Genomic DNA, 25,108 nt, shown 5'->3' with positions numbered 1-25,108 from the left:
GCTCTACGTGGGGCTGCCCTTGAGACTGACCCAGAAACTCCAGCGGGTGCAGAATGCCGCAGCGAGACTCCTTACGGGGTCTTCACTACGAGATCACATTCACCCGGTGCTATACCAGCTGCACTGGCTCCCGGTGGAGTACAGGATCAGGTTTAAGGTGCTGGTTTTAACCTTTAAAGCCCTATACGGCCTAGGACCCTCGTACCTACGGGACCGCCTCTCCTGGTATGCCCCACAGAGAAACTTACGGTCTTCAAATAAAAACATCTTGAAGGTCCCAGGCCACAAAGAAGTTAGGCTGGCCTCAACTAGAGCCAGGGCTTTTTCGGCCGTGGCTCCGATCTGGTGGAACACTCTGTCACAAGAGACCAGGGCCCTGCGGGACTTGACATCTTTCCGCAGGGCCTGCAAGACAGAACTGTTCCACCAGGCCTTTGGCCAGGGCACAGCCTGACTCCCTCCATTGGCAATCTTCGCAGAGCTCTGGCCCAATGGTTGCCAGTGGCTTGAATTAATTAATTTTATAATGAATGATTTTAGAGTGTTGTTTGTACTGTTTTATTGTTGTTAGCCGCCCTGAGCCCGGCTTCGGCTGGGGAGGGCGGGATATAAATAAAATTTTTTATTATTATTATTATTATTATTACTGCTGTCAGAAGTGTTAAACTCTAACCGCTGCATCTTATAAGTCCAAAAATAGCAACACAATGACACTTTGTACACTGTCATTAGTTTTTGGTTTTTAAAAATCTGAATCCAATGAGACTTTATTATTTGGTTGGACCATAACGTGTGGAAAAACTCTGTTAAATTGCTAACATGTATGAATATTATCTCCATATATTTTATCCAATTTATGCTGGGTCAGATACTAATTATAGAGTGTTTTACAGTGGTTGTGCCCACCTGCCTACACGTATTTATGTAAACTATTTGTGATCCAACAGGGGGAAATCCACCATTTGTTAATCTTTGCCTGGCAACTAGGAGGAGATTGTCACTCACTAAAAAAAGTACATATTTACCGTTCGTGGTGCCATAAAATATCTAGCAGTCAGTAAAAAAGGCAAATTCCATGCTAGGGATCATTAGCAAAGGAACTGAAAGTAAAAGACAGAATTAGTAAACATTTTCATAGAATCATAGAGTTGGAAGAGACCACAAGGGTCATCGAGTCCATTTTGAAACATGCATTGTTATAAGTAGAAGGGAATTAACGTGGATTTAATACACATCTTTTAGAGTTGTAAAAAAAATCATAACACATTTTTGGACGGAAATATTGACTATTATACAAACAAATACAGTCAACATCAGGAAGGTGGAGGTAAGGGTTATGCTGGTACATTTTGTGACCTTGTTGTTGACGGTTTGTTGTCTATATGAAATATTGCTGGACAGGTTTGCTAGCGACATCAATAACAGGTTTGAGTGTTGAGGAGTTTGGGCTGCAGTGTGAGTTGTAATGCTGTATTTAAATCAGCCCTCTGTCTTAAAACATGATTTGGGAAATCTGATATCCCAGTGGCTGATTCTGTGAAGGTCTGTAGCTAGTGATTTTTATTTTAAAAATATCTTTTTAAAATAAAAATGTTGGTAAATATGAGACATGCTTTTAAATTTAAAACATGCAGCAAATGCATAGCCTTTTGAAATGTTATATTTAAGCGATCTGTGTGCTTCAATTAACCCAGCTTAATAAATATGTCTGCTGTTAAGCACCTTTGGATAGCCCAGGTCTCTGTGTGTGTAAATACGTGGCTCAGGGCCTGCATTGGCTTTTTTTTTAAAAAGCCAGCACAATAAAATGCCACTTCAGGTATCATTCAACCTACAAAACACCTTCATGATGAGCAGAAAGGAATAGGGGATGTTTCAAAGTCCTTAGAGCATCACAGTTAAAATGAAGAGGGAATATTGCATATTTAACTGCAAGTAGATGCGAGCTATTCATGAAAACAAGTTTTTCGTTTCTGTTTTAATAATACCTGCAATACCACTAGAGATTTGGCTCTCTGTGCCATAGCTTCTTTGATTCTGCCTTCCCTTTCATTGTGCAGATGTTTTCTAAACATCTGCTTTGATTCTGTATGGTGGAGGTCATCTTAATAATAATGACAATGATAATGATAATAATAGTAATAGTAATAAATGTTAATTTGTGAACAGAGTCTTCAATGGAAATGGCGAAATGGGAAAAAATAAAATATGTTTGGACCTTTTAGATTAAGTGATTTGGAATTTTAATGAGATTAAAGAGTCCGAGGACTTCTCAAAGGTAAAAGGTCCATTTAAATCTGGTCCAATCAAGTAAATGAATATCTTTTTGGTTCTCCACAGAAGTAAAGGATCGCCTCTTCCCTTCCCGCTCCCCTTTTGCATGAGCAATCTGTTTGACATTTTCTAGTTTTTAATCTCTATATCAGTGCCAGGGGAAGCTGTTCTAAATATTGTTCAGTCTAGCTGGTGTATACGTTTTCTTGCAGTGGGAAAATTGCTTAATCTTCTGCTCCCAGGTTGAGGAGTCCTCTAGATTGTGATGCCTGAGTAGGTAATTTTCTGACCTAAATGCAGCTCCTCAGATACATCTGTTCAGCGTTCTGTAATGAAAGGACTTCTTAAATAATGTAATGGCTTGCGTAGAGTGTACATATAAGGAACCACCGTTTTCCATGTGAAATAAGAGGGGCGGTTTTCTAAAATATATAGTATTTAGATGCAAATGGGAGATCAGGACCTACCAAGGGTTTTCCAGAGCAGTGGTTGCATGGTAAGGGATGAAAAAAAATGTGTAGATAGCATATTGTTTATGTAATAGTAGTAACAAATATTTCCCATTTATGTAATTCTTCAGTGTTCAAAGCATTTTACAAAATTTCAGCCCTTCCAATGCCTATAGGTTATTGATGCTGTCCCCATATTATGGAGGACAGCTTCAATAACCTATATTGGTGGTTGGCTGCTAAGGCTGAGAATGCGTTGCTTGCCTAAGGCCCCCTTATAAATTCACGGCAGGTTCAGAGGCGAGATTTGAATTTGTGACTTTGTGGCTCACAGCTGTGGGAAGAAATGCACATCATGACAGACATTTCACAGTAAATAACATCGCTCTATCTTTTTATCCCAACTAAATACAGTGGTACCTCGGGTTAAGAACTTAATTCGTTCTGGAGGTCCGTTCTTAACCTGAAACGGTTCTTAATCTGAGGTACCACTTTAGCTAATGGGGCCTCCCGCTGCTGCTGTGTGATTTCTGTTCTCATCCTGAAGCAGAGTTCTTGACCTGAGGCGCTATTTCTGGGTTAGCGGAACTTGTTCGGTCTTATTAGTTTTTGCCCCCAAGCTCAAAGCTATCTGGGCAAATGAAAACCAATATTTCTGTTTTGTAGAACTGCATGCAGGATGCTTTATCGGGTAGATAAATAAACATTACCAAGAAATCAAGGGCTTATATCTATATTGAATTGCATGGTGCCTAGGGAACAACTTGCACCTTAGTATCAGCAAGACAAAGGAGATGGTGTTGGACTTTTGGAGGAAGAGAGGAGAACTAGCCCCGCTGTACCTCAGGGAGGGCTGTGTGGAGAGAGTCTCTTCCTTTAAATTCCTAGGAGTTTATCTCACTGAAGACCTTACTTGTAAAATAAATACAACCCAGGTGCTTAAGAAAGCCCAACAGAGACTCCACCTCCTCAGAGTCTTGCAGAAGAACAATGTCAATCAACACCTGATGATCTCCTTCTACCGGTCAACAATAGAAAGTGTCCTTTCATACTGCATCAAGGTGTGGTACGCTGGTTTGACATAATCTGATAGGTAGTGCCTACAGAGGGTGGTGACTACAGCACAAGATATTATGGGCTGTCCCGTGAATCCGCTGGATGAAATAGCGGAAGAACGTTGCCTCAGGAGAGTGAGGAAAATTCTCAGGGATGATTCACACCCTGGCCGGCACTTTCTTGATCTCCTGCCCTCAGGCAAAAGATACAGAATCATGGTTAGTTGCACCAACAGGGTAAAGAACAGCTTCTATCAGTGGGCTATTAGGCTGCAGGATGAAAAGATAACAACAGGGCAACTGACTTTCGGGTTTGGTGGGTATGCGTCAGTAAACGAGGGGAATTAAGACTTAAGAGAGCTGAGTGGGGGGTACTCCTGTAATCTCACTGTATACAAATTGTACAAGTACAAATTGTACAAGTATTTCAATATATTTCAATTTCAAATAAACATTACCAAGAAATCTAGGGCTTATTGCATTGCATTGCAGTAATGGTAATGGAAAAAGAAGTTTTGGGAGCGATCATGTGAACCACCCTTATGCCACAGGTAGATGTGTTTTTGATTGCCATTGGCTAAACTGCTTGATCCCAAGGGTCTCCCTCCGTGCCATTGGCTGAGTTGCTCGACTCCTAAAGAATCAAAGCGCCCCCCCCCCCAATGCCTAGGAAAGGAAGGTTGCAGGTGGCCAGTTAAAAAAGTGAAGAACCGCACACCGTGATTTGAAAAAAAAAATGGCCAGATTATCAGCTGCAGGGGTCTATTTTAAATTTAAAATGGAACACTTTAAAGATGTAAAGCTAAAACATTAACCTTCAGTTTAGCAGTCCTGGGAATTCCCTAGGCTTGCTAACCATCTGTCTTCAGGTATTCTGGCTCTGAAAATCTTTAGAGGTTTCCTTTCTTTGCATTCCAGCCCCCCACCCCATGGCAGATATATCTATAGATATAGATATAGATATAGATATAGATATAGATATAGATATAGATATAGATGATATAGATAGGTATAGATAGATATAGATATATAGATATATTGCAAAGCTATGCGACGTGGGCAGGCATCTATAGCAGAGCTCCAGCTAAAATCACTCAAGGTCCCTGCAGGATTGCTGAATTCATAGTGCATGCTAGATACTGGCAACAGTATAGCTTGTTAGTCACAGGGGGGCAGCAGTAGTGAAGAATTAAGAATATGCTTCGTATTTTACATGATTCACGACAGTCGTGCAAAATGGATAGATATTTATTATTCTGTAGAAGTCTGAGAACCAAATAGCTCAATCCTATGATGCCCAAGGAAATTGCGGGGGGGGGGGGGGATCCAGTATTTTAGAACTCTGTTTATTAATGTTATTTTTATTTATTTATTAACATTCATATACCACCTTCTCTCCCAAGATGCTCAAGGTGGCATGCATGGTTCTGCTCCCCATTTAGAGTCACAACAACCCTGTGAGTAGGTTAGGCTGAGAGAGAGTGACAGGCCCAAGGTTGCCCTGTGAGCTTCATGACCGAACGGGGATTTGAACCCGTGTCTCCCAGGTCCTAGTCCAACACTCATAACTGTTATGGCACAGTGGCTTCTGAATGCATAGTTAGGGATGCTTCTAGTAATACAGTGGTGCCCCGCAAGACGAATGCCTCGCAAGACGGAAAACCCGCAAGACGAAAGGGTTTTCTGTCTGCAGAGGCGCTTCGCAAGACGTATTTCCCTATGGGCTTGCTTCGCAAGACGAAAAATGACAAAAAAATTGAATTTTTTTTTTGCTCCAAAACCCCTTATTTTGAATCGCTAAGCTGCTAAAAGCATTTTAGCAGCAAAACAGCTAATCCCCCAAGGCTTAAAAAGCCGTTTTTAGCCCTTAAAGTGCCAATAGCGCTAACAGCGCTAATCCGTCAATGGGCTTGCTTCGCAAGACGAAAAAACCGCAAGACGAAAAGACTCGCGGAACGGATTCTTTTCGTCTTGCGAGGCACCACTGTACTGACAATGCACAGAGTGTTTACATTTTAAAATACATTTTAATAAATAAAATAAATTTTAAAATAAATTTTGTGGATACATTATTTTTGTGGATCTTGGTATAGTGGTAACTCAGGTTAAGTACTTAATTCGTTCCGGAGGTCCGTTCTTAACCTGAAACTGTTCTTAACCTGAAGCACCACTTTAGCTAATGGGGCCTCCCACTGCTGCCGCGCCGTTGGAGCACGATTTCTGTTCTCATCCTGAAGCAAAGTTCTTAACCCGAGGTAATATTTCTGGGTTAGTGGAGTCTGTAACCTGAAGCGTATGTAACCTGAAGCGTATGTAACCTGAGGTACCACCAATATGTTGGAAAATCTACACATCTAAATAAAATTGACCTCTTAAGGGCGTAATTCACATCTTCACCGGGCTGTGTGGAAGCAGCTGCCACCGGCAGTGACAGTGTAGGCATCTCAGCTGGGCAAATCCGCAGTCATGCCTTGCTGCTAACATATCGCAGCAGTGAAACATCACTAAGATTCCTACAACCAACACACCTTCCTGTCAGGAGCTGGGGGGTGGGATGACAGACCCTTCCCTCCACGAATAAACACTGCATTGCCACTCTTTCCTCCAGAGCACAGTAACCAAAATTAATACCAATGATTTGTGAAAATAATGGTTCCAAAAAAGTAAAAAACAAAACCGACTACCCTTCAGAATGCTGCAAATATTTGTCGTGACAACCGATGACATTCTCTGTGGTGATTCTCAGCTTCCCACCGTTATCTGATTGACCCATATGCTTGCAAGGAAATCATAGGCGGTGCTGTCAGGCAACTTTAGCACATGGAAAATTATTTCCATATTCTGTTCTATGCTTCTCATTCCAGCGCACCATTAACAGATGGGATTGCAGGAGGCGCCTAAAGGAACAAGCTTTCTGCATTATTCCTAATGGCTTCTGCATGTCAGATGATCTGCTCATTGTCCTCCAAATATTTATTTTTATTACTCCACCACTGAGCCGGCTTTCTATTGCAGCGAGTGTATCTGAGCATTGCAGTTTACACTGATATGGGCACCTTTGCCCTCATCTCCTCACACCAAAGAGTCAGACAGACGAAACATATTGTAAGCAATAGCGTGTATACTATCGTTTAAAGCGTGGTTCCCAACGTGGGGCACACACCCCACAGGGGAGCAATTTGATTTTTAAGGGGGGAAATTTGAGAATGCGTTATTAACAGTGAATGGCCTTTTAGGCTTCCTCCCCGTGAATAGGAGTTCACTTTTTGAATAATAAGAATTATATGTCACGGGGTGGGGGCATCAGAATTTTAGAGATGCTTAGGTGGGGCGTGGCCAAAAAAAGCTGGTTTAAAGCTTCCAAAAGACAACTTCAATCCAGTTGAATGCTGCCTAATGGAAGCAGCTCCTCTCTCCCCACCTTGATGGGTTTTTAAAATTTATTTGAGAGCTGAAGGTAAGGAAGGAGTTATAACCATCTGTCTCAAGAGACAATGGAGTGCGCCACCAGGAGTGAAGTTAAACCACTGAAGAATCGCGGTGCCCGCTGTGGCTGCAGAGACCTGTAACTTGTAACCAGTCTCCTGTGTTGCTTTTGCTGCGTTAGCACCACCGAGGTGAACTCCCTGGGGCGCAAGCCTAGGCAGTGGTCATGGAAGTCCTGGGCTGCCCAGATGACAAGACTCTGCTCTTGGCCTCGCTGATGTGGTCCAAAGGAAAGCAGAGCAATATGTTTGACACCAGTTTAGCTGCAGGAGTTGCCGGAAGGAGGTGTACAAGGCCTTAGGGACGCCACTCCGGATTTGTGTAGGGTTTACTCCTTAGCCTCTTCCTCTCCCAAAGATGTCCCACAAAGCAGCAGAGGTTTAGGATCAGAGTTTTCCTTCTCCTACATGGGCTACTTTCCCAGGTTGACAATCCCCATTTGCCCCTAGGCAGTAGGGGCAAGAAAATAAGAGTGGGTTGAAAGGGTTTTGATTTCTTCGAAATACTTCTTTAAATTATCCATATTTTCCTTTGTTCTCTCAGTCTATGCTCCACCACTACATGTATAATTTATTGGAATTTTACAGTTTGAAGAAATAACCAGTTTTGTCATAAACCACATATGATTTTTCTGTTTTTGCTGCAACAGACTATTAAGAGTCCTTAAAGACCAAGTGATTTATTTATTAGTCCATGAAAGCTTATGATGTAATCAATAAATTTGTTAGTTGCCTACCTGCCACAAGACTCTTTATAGTAAGCCATAGTTACTAATAATATGCTCTAGCATTTTTCTCTCACTTGCCAAAGGAGCCATATGTCTTCAGTTTTCCCAAGCTGCAGCGACTGCATTAGTTCGGCTTCCTACCGTTTTTATCATTTATAATCAACTGTCATGTCTTGTAAAAGATTGTGACAGGTGTCTCATATAAGTCCGGTTCTCTCAAACGCAATTTCATTTGCAATTTGTATTTCTTTGTCCGGCCGTCCTTGTAAAGTGTATTATAAAATGTTAAGTTTTCATATGGAAAGCAAGGTTTGCAGTCCTGTGGTCCCTGGGTGGGTGTCTCAGGGCCATAGGGTTATTTTACATCACCCTCTCAGAGTTCTGAGGTGGATAGGGCAGAGGAGGAGAAGCATGGATTCAAAATATTCTTAGCCTTAGGATAGAAAAACACCTCTTCTACTCTGCCAGGGTGAGCTTGGCAAGGCAGTGGAAAATATGGTTTCCCCACCTTTGGGTCTCTCTCCCTGAATGTACTGCTCATATGTTTCTTTAAAACACGGATGTGAGATCTCTCCCAATCAGTGTTAGGAACTGAGATACGAAACCTAGGACCTTAATGGCACCTTAAACCTAGGTCATGGGCGCAACAACAGAATGTCTGGGGCGTGCTTTTTATAACAAGAATACAAAGCTGAAAATGAATGAGCTGCAGCTAAAATATTTTGTTCATTTTTCACATGATCTAGTCCTTCGCCCACCCATCCTCTTAATATTCTTAAGAGAGTCTCTTCTCCAGAGAGTAGCTGGAAGTGGGGAGGCAGTAAAAGGTCCTCCTTTCCTTCCACTCTGCAGTTTTAATCAGAAATCTTCAGTGCAGTACTGCGCCCAGAACTCAGAAACTGCTCACTCTAATGAAATTCACTGTCGCAAAATATGCCTGGAACAATGAGAGTTCCGAACACCTCTCCCAATCCCAGATTGTCATTGCTGTCTAAGGTGGGTAGGGCTTTTTGCTCTCCTGACACTGATTTCCCAGCAGTGTTAGAAACTCTGATATATAAGCTTGACACCAAATGGCTCCTGATATAAGGGTTACAGCCGCCAAAACGGAATGCTTAGTTGTCATTTGGGGGCCAAACGGCTCGAAAGTTATATTTTTTGTTTTAGTGGTTCAACAATAAAACTGCTAGCACATTTGCAAAGCTAAGCAGAGTCCAGAATGGCTTCAAATTAATGGAGGGCCGTGTGTTGAAATTCCTGCATTGCAAGGGGGGTTGGACTAGATGACCCTTAGGGTACCTTCCAATTCTGCAATTCTATGATTCTACTCTCAACTTGCCTTGTTGAGCAAAAGATGACAACAGTATAAAGGCTTGACCGGCTGCCCTCAACATAAATGTGGGTTTGCATAAAATAAAAATATGACACAATCGTGCAGAGGCCATTAAGACCTAAAAGGTTAACACTCCTTTTCATTATTCCTTTACAGTGCTTTGCGGTTCGTTCTTTGGGATGGGTAGAAATGGCAGAGGAAGATTTGGCTCCTGGGAAAAGCAGCGTTGCTGTGAACAATTGCATCCGACAGCTCTCTTATTGTAAAAACGATATACGGGACACAGTTGGCATTTGGGGAGAGGTAAGAAATCTCTCTGTCTTATCGTACTTCCCAGTTCTCTAGTGGCACCAGCTTTTCCTTTTTTTAAATTGCATTCTTTGCTATTTTATTCACATAATATACAACATAATATACAACAAACAACTACAAAATAAACAGACAACTCCAAAATAAAATCATATGTAACAAAATCACAAGTCTCATGTTTTCATTTACACTGATCTCTCCAATACCTTTACTTGATACAGTGGTGCCCCGCAAGACGAATGCCTCGCAAGACGGAAAACCCACAAGACGAAAGGGTTTTCCGTCTGCAGAGGCGCTTCGCAAGACGAATTTCCCTATGGGCTTGCTTCGCAAGACGAAAATTGGCGAAAAATTTTGAGGTTTTTTTTTTGCTCCAAAACCCCTTTTTCTGAATCGCTAAGCTGCTAAAAGCATTTTAGCAGCAAAACTGCTAATCCCCCAAGGCTTAAAAAGCCGTTTTTAGCCCTTAAGTGCCAATAGCGCTAATAGCGCTACTCCGTCAATAGGCTTGCTTCGCAAGACGAAAAAACCGCAAGACGAAAAGACTCGCGGAACGGATTCTTTTCGTCTTGCGAGGCACCACTGTATTTCTTGCTGCTTTCCTTATAGAATCTTTATGAAAATTTAAATCTCTTGAATCCTATACCAATCTTTAACAGTTTCAATTAATCCCTTCACCTCCCTTCCCCACAACCCAGTATTTCCCTCTTCCCATGTGCAATCTTCTTTACCTACTATTATTTTTGTTATTGTTGCGTTATTCACTTTGTCATTCCATCCTTAATATATTATTATCCTATCTCCTTGTGCCTTTTAAACTTTTGCATATTGATTTCTAAGCTCCAGCTGCGACTTTTTTCATGTATTCCTTAACGCATTCCCACTCTTTATTAATTTTTCGATTAGAGTAGCCTCAAATTGATGCTGTTAATTTTGCTGTCTCCGCGAATTCAAGCAATTTGATTATTCTAATAATTTTTTTTTATCAGTGGCACCTGCTTTTTCCTGCACTTTCATTTTTCGGCAAAAGCAGCCACTGTCAAGAAAGAACAAGGAAGTAAAACAGCTAGTTTGGAGCAATGGCCTTGTTTGCTCTGGCAAGGAAAAAGGAGGTGCATCTGAGTCAGCAATGACTCTTTTCTTGCCCAAAGTGCAGGACAAGTTAAGTGCTTGGAAGGGGCTCTTTGGTCCCCCTGTCATCAGAGGCCAGTATGGTTACAAGAGGAGAGACGCGGGTGGCGCTGTGGGTTAAAGCACAGAGCCTAGGACTTGCCGATCAGAAGGTCGGCGGTTCGAATCCCCGTGCCGGGGTGAGCTCCTGTTGCTCAGTCCCTGCTCCTGCCAACCTAGCAGTTCAAAAGCATGTCAAAGTGCAAGTAGATAAATAGGTACCACTCCGGCAGGAAGGTAAATGGCGTTTCCGGTCGCTGCTCTGGTTCACCAGAGCAGTACCTCAGTACCTGTGGTCTCTTGAGTTGAAAAGGTAATATGGGCTTTATAAAAACATAAGAATTACAAGCATCCCTTGTAGTCCAAAGGTGTAAGTTCACCCTTGCTGCTCATTTCAAGCACGTTATCCAGAGATAAACTGCTTCTGATCTTGGAGGCTCCATAGCTCCTGCCTATCCCCCCCCCCCAATGATTTTGCCTAACTCTTTAAAGCCACCTGCATTAGCAGCCATGGTCATAATTTATAAATAATGACCGCATTACATGAGTGCTTCCTTTAACCCTCTGTTCTCATATTATATGGAAGGGTGGAAGAGACTTAAGTGGGTGGAGGAAGGCTTAAGCATCCCGCAAATGCCTTTCCTAGTAGCATCTTGCGTGGTGAGGCAAAGCCACCTGAATTAGCATTTGTTGTCGTTTAGTCGTGTCCGACTCTTTGTGACCCCATGGACCAGAGCACTCCAGGCACTCCTGTCTTCCACTGCCTCCCGCAGTTTGGTCAGACTCATGTTTGTAGCTTTGAGAACACTGTCCAACCATCTCGTCCTCTGTTAGCATTACATAGGGGCAAACGCTTGTTTGAGTGAGTAAGAGATTATAGCTGTTTTTGCTCTTCTCTTGATTAGGGAAAGGACATGTATCTTATCCTGGAGAACGACATGCTAAATTTGGTTGACCCCATGGATCGCAGTATTCTTCATTCACAGCCCATCGTAAGCATCCGGGTCTGGGGTGTAGGCCGCGACAATGGCCGGTGAGTTTGGGATACATTTATTCTATGATGTTAAAATCTGCTTCTGTAGAATGCTTGCGTTCTAGATGAAACACAGCATCCTAGTAATAAATTTTGTCTTTTATCGCTTCTATCATATTGTTCACAAAAAGGTTTTTTTTCTTTTCCTTTTTTCTTTTTTTTAACATCTTTATTGAAAGTTCGAAAAGTACATAATTATATGCGCACTAAACATGGTGAGACGTAAATAAAAGAGAGAAAAAGAGAAAGAGAAACAGGACCCGTGTAGAAGGGAAAATAAAGAGGGGAGGGGTGGAAACCCAAAACTGTATACTTTACAAGGTTGTTATTGTACTTTACCACATCTTAACCAATTACAGTATTTGAAATAATGGATTCCAAATATTATTGAATTTGTTCATGGCAAGTCTGCGTTTATATGCAAGTTGTTCATATGTTGTGAGTTCGCATAAGGCTTCAATCTGATCGTAGAAAGGAGCCACATTTTTATTTTTCCAATTCATCAGTATCAGTCTTTTTGCTGTGGTAGGTCATGGAAAGTCCACTCATATTGTCTTTTTGTAAGGTTCCGTGTCCTGGGTATATAATTCAAGAGGATATTTTGCTCTATAAATGTAAGGTTGTTCCATAGAGTTCTGTTGATAGTTTCAGTTATCTTCTGCCAAAAATCTTTCAATAAAGGACAATGAAAAAACAATGTTTTAGAGAAGCATTATCCCTATTGCATCTCCAACAGTTAGATACCACAAAAAGTTGTTTTTTTCCTGACAGTGAAAATTCATCTTGTAAAATAATGTTTGTAACGTGTAAGTCTTTTTAAAAAACACACAATCAGAGGTATACATCCAGGAAAGAGAGATGGTTACTGTGGAGCTCAATAAAGGGAAGTTCTCAAAATGTGTGTCTTCCATCAACAGCACTAGAAATATATTTTAAAATTATTTAAAAGCCATGTGTTAATACAACAGTTGTGTGCAATGGAGTCCCAGTTTCTCCATCTCTTCCGTCAAGGGTGGGAACTGTATCCTTTATTTCCCCAAGTCCCCATGGGCCAAATTTTGATATGGCCCACCTGTCAATCCCCAGACATGACACTGGTGTCAGGTGATGCAGTTCTTTGAAGCCCTGACCATCAGCAGTCTGCCACTTAGGAAGCCCGGTGCTTGGGACCACTCATCAGCTGAGTGTTGGCGCTTATAGAAGCCAGGTGTGCAGTGCTAAACTCCGTCAGTCATCTGACCATTGGGACTTTGGAAACTCTGTTTGGCACAGCTGCCTTTTTACCTCCATTCACCTGCAAAGTATCCAGAGTGGTCATAATTTGTATTAGAGGGTGCTTAACCCTTTCCTGTCATTCGTTTTGAAACTCTTCTCTCCCAGCCCCTTTCCAGCAACTGTTTGTACCCCGCATGGATTTGTGTTTGTTCCAGTTTGTGTTTGAGGTAGACATGGGCTTAGAACACTGGCTGGTGGAAAAGCGGCTTGGGGTAGAGGGGTGAGTTTCAGAAGAAATAAGTATACAGTGGTACCTTGGTTCTCAAACGGCTTGGCTCCCGAACAAATCTTCTCCCGAATTCCACAAACCCTGAACTAAGTGTTCCAGTTTGTGAACATTTTTCAGAAGCCGAACATCCTACATGCCTTCCGCTTGAGTGCAGGAAGCTCCTGCAGCCAATCAGAAGGCCGCGCCTTGGTTTTTGAACAGTTTCGGGAGTCAAACTGACTCCCAGAACAGATTAAGTTTGAGAACCAAGGTACCACTGTACCAAGGCCAGTGACTACCAAACATGCCAAATTACCGTATTTTCCACCCTATGGGACACACCGGCCCATAGGGTGCACTTATTTTTATGGGGGGGGGAATAAAGGGGGGGGGAATTATTTCCCCGCCCCCCGAGCCCCAAAGAGCAAAGAAGCCATGACAGCAAGTGGGATGGATCCCGCTAGCTGTCTTGGCTTCGTTTTTAGCCTCGGGGCTGGGGGTCCAGGAGCGAAGGCGAGGTTGCGCTCAACCTCGCCATCGCTCCCGGAGTTTGCTGCTATCCGAAGCCCGGGAGCGCAGCGCTGTAGCCCGCTGCGCACCCTGGGCTTAGGGCTGCAAGCACCTATCCGCAAGCCTGCGGCGCCCGGCGGGAACTCCCGCCGGGCTCCGCAGGCTTGTGGATAGCTTCCTGGAGCCTGGAGAGCGAGAGGGGCCGGTGTGCACCGACCCTTCTCGCTCTCCAGGCTTCAGCGAAAGCCCTCATTCGCCCCATAGGACACACACACATTTCCCCTTCATTTTTGGAGGGGGGAAAGTGTGTCCTATAGGGCGAAAAATACAGTAATTCCTGGATTTTTTTTAACATGAGAAAGTAAGCATGCTGAGTTTAAAAGGGAATGTTACCTAGTGGCATAGTCATGCAGAATAAGCAGACTTGCTAAAACGTTTGCAAACAATACAAATCGGTTGTTACTACAATACATGGCATAATTGATGATCATTTTATAACACTGTTCTTTACTGTGTTTTATGTGGAGGTGTTTACAAGCACAAATGTATTTCATAGAATCATAGGATTTTGGAGTTGGAAGGGATCCAATGGTCATCTAGTCCAACCCCCTGCAATGCAAGAATCTCAGCTAGAGCATCCATGACAGATGACCATTCCTTTTCAAAGTGTCTGGGACTGACATTATATAGGAAGCTGTCTTCTACAGTCAGGGGTCCATCAGGCTCCATGTTGTCTGCACAGACTAACAATGGGTATCCAGGGTTTCAAATGGAGGACATTCCCATTGCTACTTGCTGGTACCAGGGATTGAACCTGGGAACTTCTGCATGCTAAGCCTATGCACTACCACTGAGCTACAGGCCTTATATTAGACTGAGGGATGTGGGTGGCGCTGTGGTCTAAATCACTGAGCCTCTTGGGCTTGCCGATCAGAAGGTCGACAGTTTGAATCCGTGCGACGGGGTGAGCTCCCGTTTCTCAGTCCCAGCTACTGTCAACCTAGCAGTTCAAAAGCTCACCAGTGCAAGTAGATAAATAGGTATGGAAGGTAAACAGCGTTTCCGCGCGCTCTGGTTTCCGTCACAGTGTTCCGGTGTGGCAGATGCTGTCTGTGGACAAACGCCGGCTCCCTCAGCCTGAAAGCGAGATGAGTGCCACAACCCCATGGTCGCCTTTGACTGGACTTAACTGTCCATTGGTTCTTTATCTTTTACCTATACAGTGGTACCTTGGGTTACAAACGCTTCAGGTTACAGACGCTTCAGGTTACAGATTCCGCTAACCCAGAAATAGTACCTCGGGTTAAGAACTTTACCTCAGGGTGAGAACAGAAATCGCAGCGGGAGGCCCCATTAGCTAAAGTGGTACCTCAGGTTAAGAACAGTTTCAGTTTAAGAACGGACCTCCGGAACAAATTAAGTTCTTAACCCGAGGTACCACTGTATCAGACAGATGCTCTCCCTGTAAAATATTTAGAGTAGTGCAAATGACCCCTACTTTTTGTTGCTGTTAAGTCTTGTTGAATTATTTCGGCTTTCATTTGAAATGTCTCCTGCTTTTTGCCTGGAGACAAGCCTCCAGATTCACCAGAGTTTACTAAGGAGAGCTGCTTGAATAGGCCTGCAAGCATGGCCTGGAGCCATGACTAAGTCCTTAAAGTCTCTGGCCTGAAACTTAAAGACAGGTGTCCAGCAAATAGAGGAAAGAGAGGGTGGGAACTTCTGATGCCTGCTTGTTGCCTCGGGGTATTAGTATAAGGAGAAAAGAGTTGCGTTTGAGAGAGTGGCTCAACATGCATGGATATGCTGTATATAGGAAGAGGCAGAGGGAGACTGGGAAGGCTTGTTGTTGTTGTTTAGTCGTTTAGTTGTGTCCGACTCTTCGTGACCCCACGGACCAGAGCACGCCAGGCGCTCCTGTCTTCCACTGCCTCCCGCAGTTTGGTCAGACTCATGCTGGTAGCTTCGAGAACACTGTCCAATCATCTCGTCCTCCGTTGTCCCCTTCTCCTTGTGCCCTCCATCTTTCCCAACATCAGGGTCTTTTCCAGGGAGCCTTCTCTTCTCATGAGGTGGCCAAAGTATTGGAGCCTCAGCTTCACGATCTGTCCTTCCAGTGAGCACTCAGGGCTGATTTCCTTAAGAATGGATACGTTTGATCTTCTTGCAGTCCATGGGACTCTCAAGAGTCTCCTCCAGCACCATAATTCAAAAGCATCAATTCTTTGGCGATCAGCCTTCTTGATGGTCCAGCTCTCGCTTCCATACATCACTACTGGGAAAACCATAGCTTTAACTATACGGACCTTTGTTGGCAAGGATGTTGTCTCTGCTTTTTAAGATGCTGTCTAGGTTTGTCATTGCTTTTCTCCCAAGAAGCAGGCATTTTTTAATTTTGTGGCTGCTGTCACCATCTAGGCTAAATTTAGAATCAAGCAATTAGGACAAGTCTTTCCATTATATTTTGTCGACTCCCGCACATGACTCTTTCTAGCAAGTTAGGTTTTTGGTGATCGGGGACAGAAGCATGACAAACAGCAAGGCCCCTGGGTATGGGAACCAGAGCCTCTGCCACGAGCAGCTGCAACATGGCAGAACAAGGGAGACAAATTGCATCAGCAAAGTGCTCTGTGGGGGGAATGATGCGCTTACCGTAGACTTTCTCCTGCCTACTGCTTTGAACAGCAAAGAGTCGCTTTTGAACATCTCACGTGTCCCTTGCTAGCGAAAGGGTTCTCTCCTGTTCATTGTCAGGTAGACAATAATTATGATGACTAATGCAGCAGCTCCTACCTCTTGAATATCAAGTTATTTGAAAGTCATTGCTATCTTGAGGTCCTTGGATTTTTTGATTTTGATTTTTTTTATCAGGCTCCTTCCTTGTAGTAATTTATTTGGTTGGATTTCTCTTTAGAAGATGAAAAGCCTTTTAATGGTACCTGACCAGATGATTTTCTAAGCCTTGTGCTAATGAAAGATTGATGAAAAACAGAGATCTACTGATGGGAGTTTAATCTAAGGGTATGTCTGTTAGAGCACGAGGCAGAAAAGCCTTCTGGGAGATTAATAATTCTCTCGGCACACACTAAGCTGTTATCTTGGACTCCAGCATTAACTTCTTTTTACCACAGTAGCTTGGTAAGAAAATGCTTCACGATTTAGTCCAGTGTTTCCCAACTGGGGGGCCCCCAGGATATTTCAAGGAAGCCACAAGTAAAAATTACATAAAGGGGGGGGCACAACAGAAGGCATGGGGACCCCAGAGGGAAGTGAGAAGAAAAGGAGGGGAAATCATTTTTATTTTTAAAAAATCCTGATTGGCTGGCTATCTGTTTGGCCAATCACAAACTGGCACCCCTGAAACCAAGCAGAAGATTAAAAGAAAGGTGAGGAAAGGCTTGGAGAGAGTGGGTCATCCTAATTTGCACACCGCATTTTGTGGGAAGGGTCAGTGCTACATTTGCAGCAGACCTTAAAAAAGACCTTTGACAGAATTGTGCCCTAAGAGACAATCCAGGTTATGAGTTATATTTTGTCAGATCTGTTCTATCTGCAACTGCCGCTGGTTAAGAAAAGGCTACTTGGCTGTGCATTTCCCTTCAGCTGAAATGACCCGTCGTCCATCCCAGTCATGAAAGAGCAGACTCTACTTGAAAGCGACAAAACGTTTATTCTCTTTCCCACTTAGGTTTCTATTTTTGTTGATTGCATGGCACTCACTCACTATCCGCCGTGGCCGCTTTTTCTCCCCCAGCTTCCATGCGTGCAACAAAATATTTTGGAATATAAAATTGGCAGGTGGATATTAGCAAGGAAATGTGGCAGAGCTAAGATCTACTCACACACTGTTCCTTCATCTTTCTCCTCTCTGCTGTGAGCACAAGTGGAAAATTTGCATCCTCCAAAATAGATGTCATGTGCACATTAATCCATCCACCTCCCCCCACCCCACTCTATCTTTTGCTTCTCATCCACTTGAAAACTAGGTCATAGTCCACTATAGGCCTTGATGGTTTGCTTTATCCCACTGGGGCTTCCTGTTTAAAAAAAGTGACAGTCCAGCCCTCACTTTGCCTTCCTGCTTGCCTCATGGGACTTGGCTTTTCCTTTAATGTAGAAGCTCTCTGGCTGCTGCTTCCCTTCCCCATAAACCTTCCTGTCAAGCTGACTCCTGGACAGTTTCTAAAAAGTTGTATTCCCAGAGGTTCATTGCGCACGTCCTATGTATTCTCTTTTGTGTACCTGTAGGCGCCAACCCCATAGGGCTGTCTGAGACAGAGGCGTTTGAATACCGGGAATAAATCTTACCTGGAAATGAACACAGAACTTGCTCGCATAAGAGGAAACTAGGGATGGACTGGAGTGCTAAATAGAGAGGACTTTAAAAAACAAACAAAAACCCTCCTTGATTGCAATTAGGATCACAATCCCTCGAAAAATCACAGTATGGGAATAAAAATACTTGCCTTACAGGGTGGTTGCATGTATTTCAAGAAGCTCAGGCATATGAAGTGTTTCTAAACACTTAAAAAGCTTTATAGCAATTCTAAATATTATTGGAACGATTATGGCGTAGCAAAACAGTACTCAAGCCATTAAATATATTTAAGTGTCATCTATCTATCTAAGGGACGCGGGTGGCGCTGTGGGTTAAACCACAGAGCCTAGGACTTGCCGATCAGAAGGTTGGCGGTTCGAATCCCCGCAACGGGGTGAGCTCCCATTGCTTGGTCCCAGCTCCTGCCAACCTAGCAGTTCAAAAGCATGTAAAAGTGCAAGTAGATAAATAGGTACCACTCCGGCAGGAAGGTAAACGGCGTTTCCGTGTGCTGCTCTGGTTCGCCAGAAGTGACTTAGTCATGCTGGCCACATGACCCGGAAGCTGTACACCGGCTCCCTTGGCCAATAAAGCGAGATGAGGGCCGCAACCCCAGAGTCGGTCACGACTGGATCTAATGGTCAAGGGTCCCTTTACCTTTACCTATCTATCTATCTATCTATCTGTCATCTATCTATCATCTATCCATTTTCCCATGGTTCTTGCCACATGGTGCATAGAGCTGAAATACAGCTCTCCCTGGTTCTAATTTTATAGTTTTATTTTTTGCACTCCTAATTTGAAGTGATTTTGTTTATTCTTGCTGTGTACCCTTCGTTGTACACAGCTGGGGAGACATTGGGAATAAAAATATGGTTCCAGAAAGGAAGAAGAGGGTACAGCATAAAAGAAATCCCATGAAAGTGGGTTTTCTAGAACGCTAGAAAACCCAACAGAGGAAAGAAGCGACAGAAAAACAGCTAAGAAAAATAACTCGGCGGAATTAAAATAATAGGGAATGACAGGGAATAACTGTAAGAAACCAAAGCCTAGCACTAAGCTTCTGTTGAAGGAGAAAGCCAGGCAAGAAAATGCAACAAGGGAAAAACTGGGGAAATTAAACAAGCAAAACCAATGAGAAAATTAAGAATCATGCAACATTTTTCTTTCGTCAATATAAGATGCCTAGTGTTTTTAAGTCCCAAATGTTAAAATGCCATTATATGCCCTTGATGTCCATGATGTCAGTGGATGTTCAGGGCTCTTAGGGGGATAGCTGTCCCATTTTATAGCATCCATGTTTAGCCAACAACAGCGCTCGTAGGATTTTCTGCGGCTAGTACGCAGTATGTGGATTGGGCCCTCCACCTCACCTGCAGAAGAGGAGACAAATTTGTACGCACCAATTTGGTTTATTACACCATGGTTGGTTAGAGTGAAGGCAAGCCTTGTGCCTGCCCATTTTTGCGTAGATTATTAAGCCAACGTTTCCCATTAAATTTTGAACTGGGTCTCCATATTGAATGCCCACAGATAGTAAAGTATTATTGCATTCTGCAACATTGATATAAATAATTCAGAACATAGCATAATGATGGGTTGGATTTAGGGGGTGTTGGTTTTGTTGGCAGCGTTCCCCTTTTCTTTATATGGAAAACTGAATTTGCTAGTAAGTTAGTAAGCAACAGCTGACGATGGCTGGGCTACGTCCCTCCTGCTGTAGTGTACCATCTGGCTGCCAAACAGTGGCAAAATGAGTTTTGGATGATATGACCACGTCAGTTGCATGCATCCATTTCAGAGGTGGCAAGGAGCAGCGATTGTCTGGCTGCCCGACTGAGGTAGGCAAGATTTTGGCCCTGCAGTTAAACTAGTATTGACAAGCATAATTTGCTGCACCTAAGTGGCTTCCTGCACCCAATGGATGAAGAACAGATTAGCGTAAGTTTAATAACGAAATAATAATCAATAATTTCTGTCCAAAGCTTAGAATATATTGCTACTGTAACATTGCCATACAACAAAACGACATAAATTAAGTTAGAAATTTATTTCAATTCAATGGGCTACACTAATTGGCTAGCTTAGAGGCCCCTAGATAATTATTTAAACTGCTTGCCAGAATGCCCTGCGGTTTAGTGCAAATAGCACCTGTAACCTAATTTGCATTCGGAATATTTAACTTATTATCGAATAGCAATCAAGCAAGTCAGAACATTCATGAACTACAACCTGGGTTTTTGTAGAGAATAATATAAACCTGGCACTTTGTAATTTGTTTATGACTCACTTGGTCGTCGTTCACATTAATATGCCTACGGATATCAAATATGCTGCATATGGCATTCCATTTGGAGTCTGTCCAACACTGGCTTGCGTTCCCTACAGCCGTGTAATTTGAAGAGAAGCTAGTCTGCTTCTGCCATGATTCACATCGTCACCAGTGCTGGCCCAAGACGTTTGCAGCCTGAAGCAGGTCCAAGTGTTGTTACCCCACTGCTAGGGCCAGTACGTCAAGAAATTTTAGTGTGCAGTGCCAATTCCTGCCTTTATCTGTCCCTTGCATAACAGTGGGATATGGCATGGCTAGCTCTGGCCTTCACTTTCTTTTCCCAGCTGCAGAATCTCCATTATTTGAACCTACTAGTGCCAGTGTGGTGTAGTGGTTAAGAGTGGTAGTCTCGTAATCTGGGGAACCAGGTTCGCGTCTCCGCTCCTCCACATGCAGCTGCTGGGTGACCTTGGGCCAGTCACACTTCTTTGAAGTCTCTCAGCCCCACTCACCTCACAGAGTATTTGTTGTGGGGGAGGAAGCGAAAGGAGAATGTTAGCCTCTTTGAGACTCCTTAAAGGGAGTGAAAGGCGGGATATCAAATCCAAACTCTTCTTCTTCTTCTTCTATACCTGAAACATGCAGTTGCCTACAAATGCTTTCTGTTGTTTTTATAATCCGGTTTTTGAGCTACAGCTATAAGAAGCCTAGGAAAAGCTTTCACAAAATGTCAGGTCCGTACCTGCCTATGTAGCCATTTGTTATTATTATTATTATATATTTATTATTACTACTATTATTTATTGAGTTTATATACCACCCTATACCCGGAAGCCTCAGAAAAAATCACAACATATATAATCAGAATAAAAACAACACACACACCCCAGAAAAGAGCCACATTTTAAAAGGGTATAGGATGTATAGGATTTATGACACTTAAGAGAGCTGAGATAAAGGCAAAAATAACATTTCCACTTTTATGAGTGCTTCCTTGCTTATTCACCTACAGATAATTCTTACACACCACAGACGACTAGATGAGTGTGTTAATCTCAGGGGGGTGGGGTTCTCTCTCCAAAATTATGATTATCCCAATTTTTAATGATTCCCCAGGCATGGTTAGTTTTTCTGTGTCTTGCCATACATCTTCATAGTCACTTCTTAGATTCATGCGACTGCGCAGAAGCAAACATTCCCTGTGTAGATTGCAACAAAATATTAAAAACACACTATACAATAATTTGAAAACAACTGTAAACAATAAAAGACAGTGGGGTGAGAAAATAATGTACACCCTGGATTTCAAACACTGATGAAAAGTATCAGTTAATACAGTATGGTGTTGCTAGAAACACAGTATCAAAATACATCCAGGTGTGGAGGATCCCCTGGTCTTGAATGGGGTAACTGTGCCCCTGAAGGACCAGGTGTACAGCCTAAGTGTCATTTTGGATGCACTGCTGTCCATGGAGGTGCAGGTCAATTCTGTATCCAGGGTAGGGCGGCTGTCTAGCAGCTCCATATGCTTCACCGGCTGAGACTCTACCTGCTCATGCACTGTCTCACCAGAGTGCGCTGCTTATCCCTCACTTGGACTCCTGCAAGGCGCTCTACGTGGGGCTACCTTTGAAGGTGACTCGGAAACTGCAACTACAGTGGTACCTCGGGTTAAGAACTTAATTCGTTCTGGAGGTCCGTTCTTAACCTGAAACTGTTCTTAAGCTGAAGCACCACTTTAGCTAATGGGGCCTCCCGCTGCCGCCGCACCACCACCGCACAATTTCTGTTCTCATCCTGAAGCAAAGTTCTTAACCTGAAGCACTATTTCTGGGTTAGCGGAGTCTGTAACCCGAAGTGTCTGTAACCCGAGGTACCACTGTAATCCAGAACGCAGCAGCTATACTGGTGACTGGGAGTGGCCGCCGGGACCATATAACACCAGTCTTAAGGGATCTACACTGGCTCCCGCTACATTTCCGAGCACAATTCAGAGGGTTGGTGGTGACCTTTAAAGCCCTAAACGGCCTTGGCCCAGTATACCTGAAGGAGCTTCTCCACCCCCATTGTTCAGCCCGGACACTGAGGTCCAGCACCGAGCGCCTTCTGGCGGTTCCCTCACTGCGTGAAGTGAGGTTATAAGGAACCAGACAGAGGGCCTTTTCGGTAGGGGCGCCCGCCTTGTGGAACGCCCTCCCATCAGATGTCCAGGAAATAAACAACTATCTGATTTTTAGAAGACATCTGAAGGCAGTCCTGTTAAGGGAAGTTTTTAATGTTTGATGTTTTATAATGCATTTATATGTGCTGGAAGTCACCCAGTTTGGCCACACATATGAAACACATACATATAACAAGAGCATGATGCTTCAGTCTTCTTTTTATGCATTCATATATTTAAATAATGGATGCCCTTGAATTCCTTTGAATGTCTGTTATGTTTAAGATGTTTAAAGCATTTATATGATGAATGCATACAGTAGGAGATCTGGATTATTGTTAGAAAATTGTTTTCTAGTGCTGCGTTTTTGAAAGATAGGTACATGTTCTAACTCCAGGCTCATAATCGTGAGGATTATGTGCCGGCCCATTTCCATAACTGAGCTTCCACAAGGGGAGGGACTTTTGATGCTTCATGCTATTCAACGCGATGTGCCCTCTGGCAACAAATCCCTTTCTTGAATTGCATTTGATGACTGGAGTTGTCTGTGCGCGTGTACTTAAAGTCTCATTTCAGTTTTTAATTTCTCAGCATAAAAATTCAAATGACTTAAGTTGATGCATTAGCTAGATGGCAAAAAAAAATAACAATTCTATGAGTCACAAATGATTTCTGCATGAATAATGTTGTGTTTTAGTGAACCTGAAAAAATGGCCTGCATTATATATCTCATACAAGATTGCCTAATGAAATACCATCCATCTTGATGCATCAGAGTCCCTTAAAACACATACACTCATCTGACTATTTAAATGGTACAGTAAACATGGTCTGAAGGATAATTTCAATAGGGGGTTCACCTGCTGTGTTCAATCCTCAAGTTATTTTATTGATGCAAAACAAGTCCCTTTGTTGAATAGTGGGTAGACATGGCAGACGACACAGCGATTTCTCCAAAGCAGCTCTTTATTTTGTAAGCTGGAACAGAACTGAACAGCAAACAGCTCAGCTGGCCTGCTTTTATAGGCAGCCGGCTGTCAACATTGTAGCAACAACAACCCAGGGTTTCCCGCCTAAAATAACTGACGTGGACCTGAGTGAAAACTATCTACAGTATCCCCCTGCTGGCCCAGGGTGAGAACTTCAGTACATAACACCCTTCACTCATGCTTTGAGTCAAAACATAGTATTTCCATTGAAGAAAAGCACTGGGATCAGAAAAAGCTTCCATCTGGTCATGTCTCTTTTCCCATCAGTGACCAGCCAGGTTTTTTGGTTCTTGGCCTCTGCTTCTGACCATGGAGATTTTCCAGTTTCCCCCAGTGTGCCAACTGCACGGCTCATGTCTTCCTCTCTGACAATTCAGCCTGTGACATCTACCAGTGAGCCAGGGGCAGCCGGAACTGACACTTGGGTAGCCAACTCACTTGCAAAAGTAACAAAGACCCACTGTGATACTGGAGAAGCCTGCGGAAGCTTATCAAAAGAGAAATTGTGGCCTTTTCTACCTTAATTCATCTCTAAACCTAAACACGCCGTGTAAGGAGCTCAGTGTTTTGAACTACTGAGCAGAAAAAGTCAGGTATCACTGTTGAAAATTCCGTGTGATCAAACAGTCAGATGCAAAGACACTGAACGATTCCCTTGTTGCAACAAGGGTTCCTTTGTCTCTGTTTTGTAGATTTCAGACTTGATGAGATCTATTGGATGATAGGCAGGACGAGGAGACTGAATAGAGGCAGAGGAGTGGGAGGTTAGAAATGTTGGGGGTTCAGTATTCACAGCCCGCCATACTGATAGGCCCTTACCTAATTAATAAAAGAACAATACTAGCCCATTCCTCTGCCCCAAGCGTCTTGGATCCAGGGATTGTACAAGCAGAAGCCAGTTACGCAGTGAGTTCCTACTTCCTTCTCTCACTCCAGCCTCCGTGCCTCCTGAAAAGTCCCTCCAGAGGAGTCAGAGGACCCCTGAGGAAAGGCCTGGCATGTGGTTTACATGAGTGGGATTATAATACAGTGAGGGGGGAAAGTATTTGATCCCCTGCTATATTTGCCCGTTTGCCCTCTGACGAAGAAATGACCAGTCCATAATTTTAATGGTTTATTGTAGCTGTGAGAGACTGGTCATTTCTTCGTCAGAGGGCAAACGGGCAAATTTAGCAGGGGATCAAATACTTTCCCCCCTCACTGTACATAATAGGTTTTGATGTTTTATAGGTATAAGACATATTTCCCAATGTTTGCTGAAGATTGCTTTTGTTGGGGAATGCAAAAAAACAACAACTTAAGTTGGTGTTTTTCTTTTTTTAAATAAATAAATAACCCTCATGGGGTCTTTTTGCTTTGTTTTCAAGACATTCTTTTTGTTACAAGTTACCAAGATAACTGTGCATCCATTCATCGCCCTACAACATCTGTGGCTGCAGGGCCATGGATCACGCTGAAATTTGGATTTGATTGCTAGCTAATAGCCATGGATAGGGTTTGATTCTTACTCAAGTTGGGGTTCATGTTTCCATGGTGTTT

The 25,108-nt window shown here is 43.1% G+C and overlaps 1 protein-coding gene across 22 annotated transcripts in view; it reads left to right on the top strand.

The window, feature by feature from the left end:
- Positions 1 to 25,108, top strand: part of APBB2 (amyloid beta precursor protein binding family B member 2) — a 170,071-nt gene that overhangs the window by 110,983 nt on the left and 33,980 nt on the right. For all 22 annotated transcript variants that reach the window (XR_014515359.1, XM_083458188.1, XM_083458172.1 and 19 more), the window contains 2 exons: positions 9,481 to 9,627; positions 11,709 to 11,836. Coding sequence is in view for 21 of the 22 variants with exons in the window: in XM_083458188.1 (XP_083314314.1) it covers positions 9,481 to 9,627; positions 11,709 to 11,836 (275 nt within the window). In the remaining variant the exon portion in view is untranslated. The remainder of the gene's footprint in view (positions 1 to 9,480; positions 9,628 to 11,708; positions 11,837 to 25,108) is intronic.

Source organism: Podarcis tiliguerta, assembly GCF_965153285.1.
Source record: "Podarcis tiliguerta genome assembly, chromosome: 9".
Taxonomy (NCBI): domain Eukaryota; kingdom Metazoa; phylum Chordata; class Lepidosauria; order Squamata; family Lacertidae; genus Podarcis; species Podarcis tiliguerta.
Note: the sequence above shows the minus strand (reverse complement) of the source record. Positions and strands in the feature narration are given on the sequence as shown.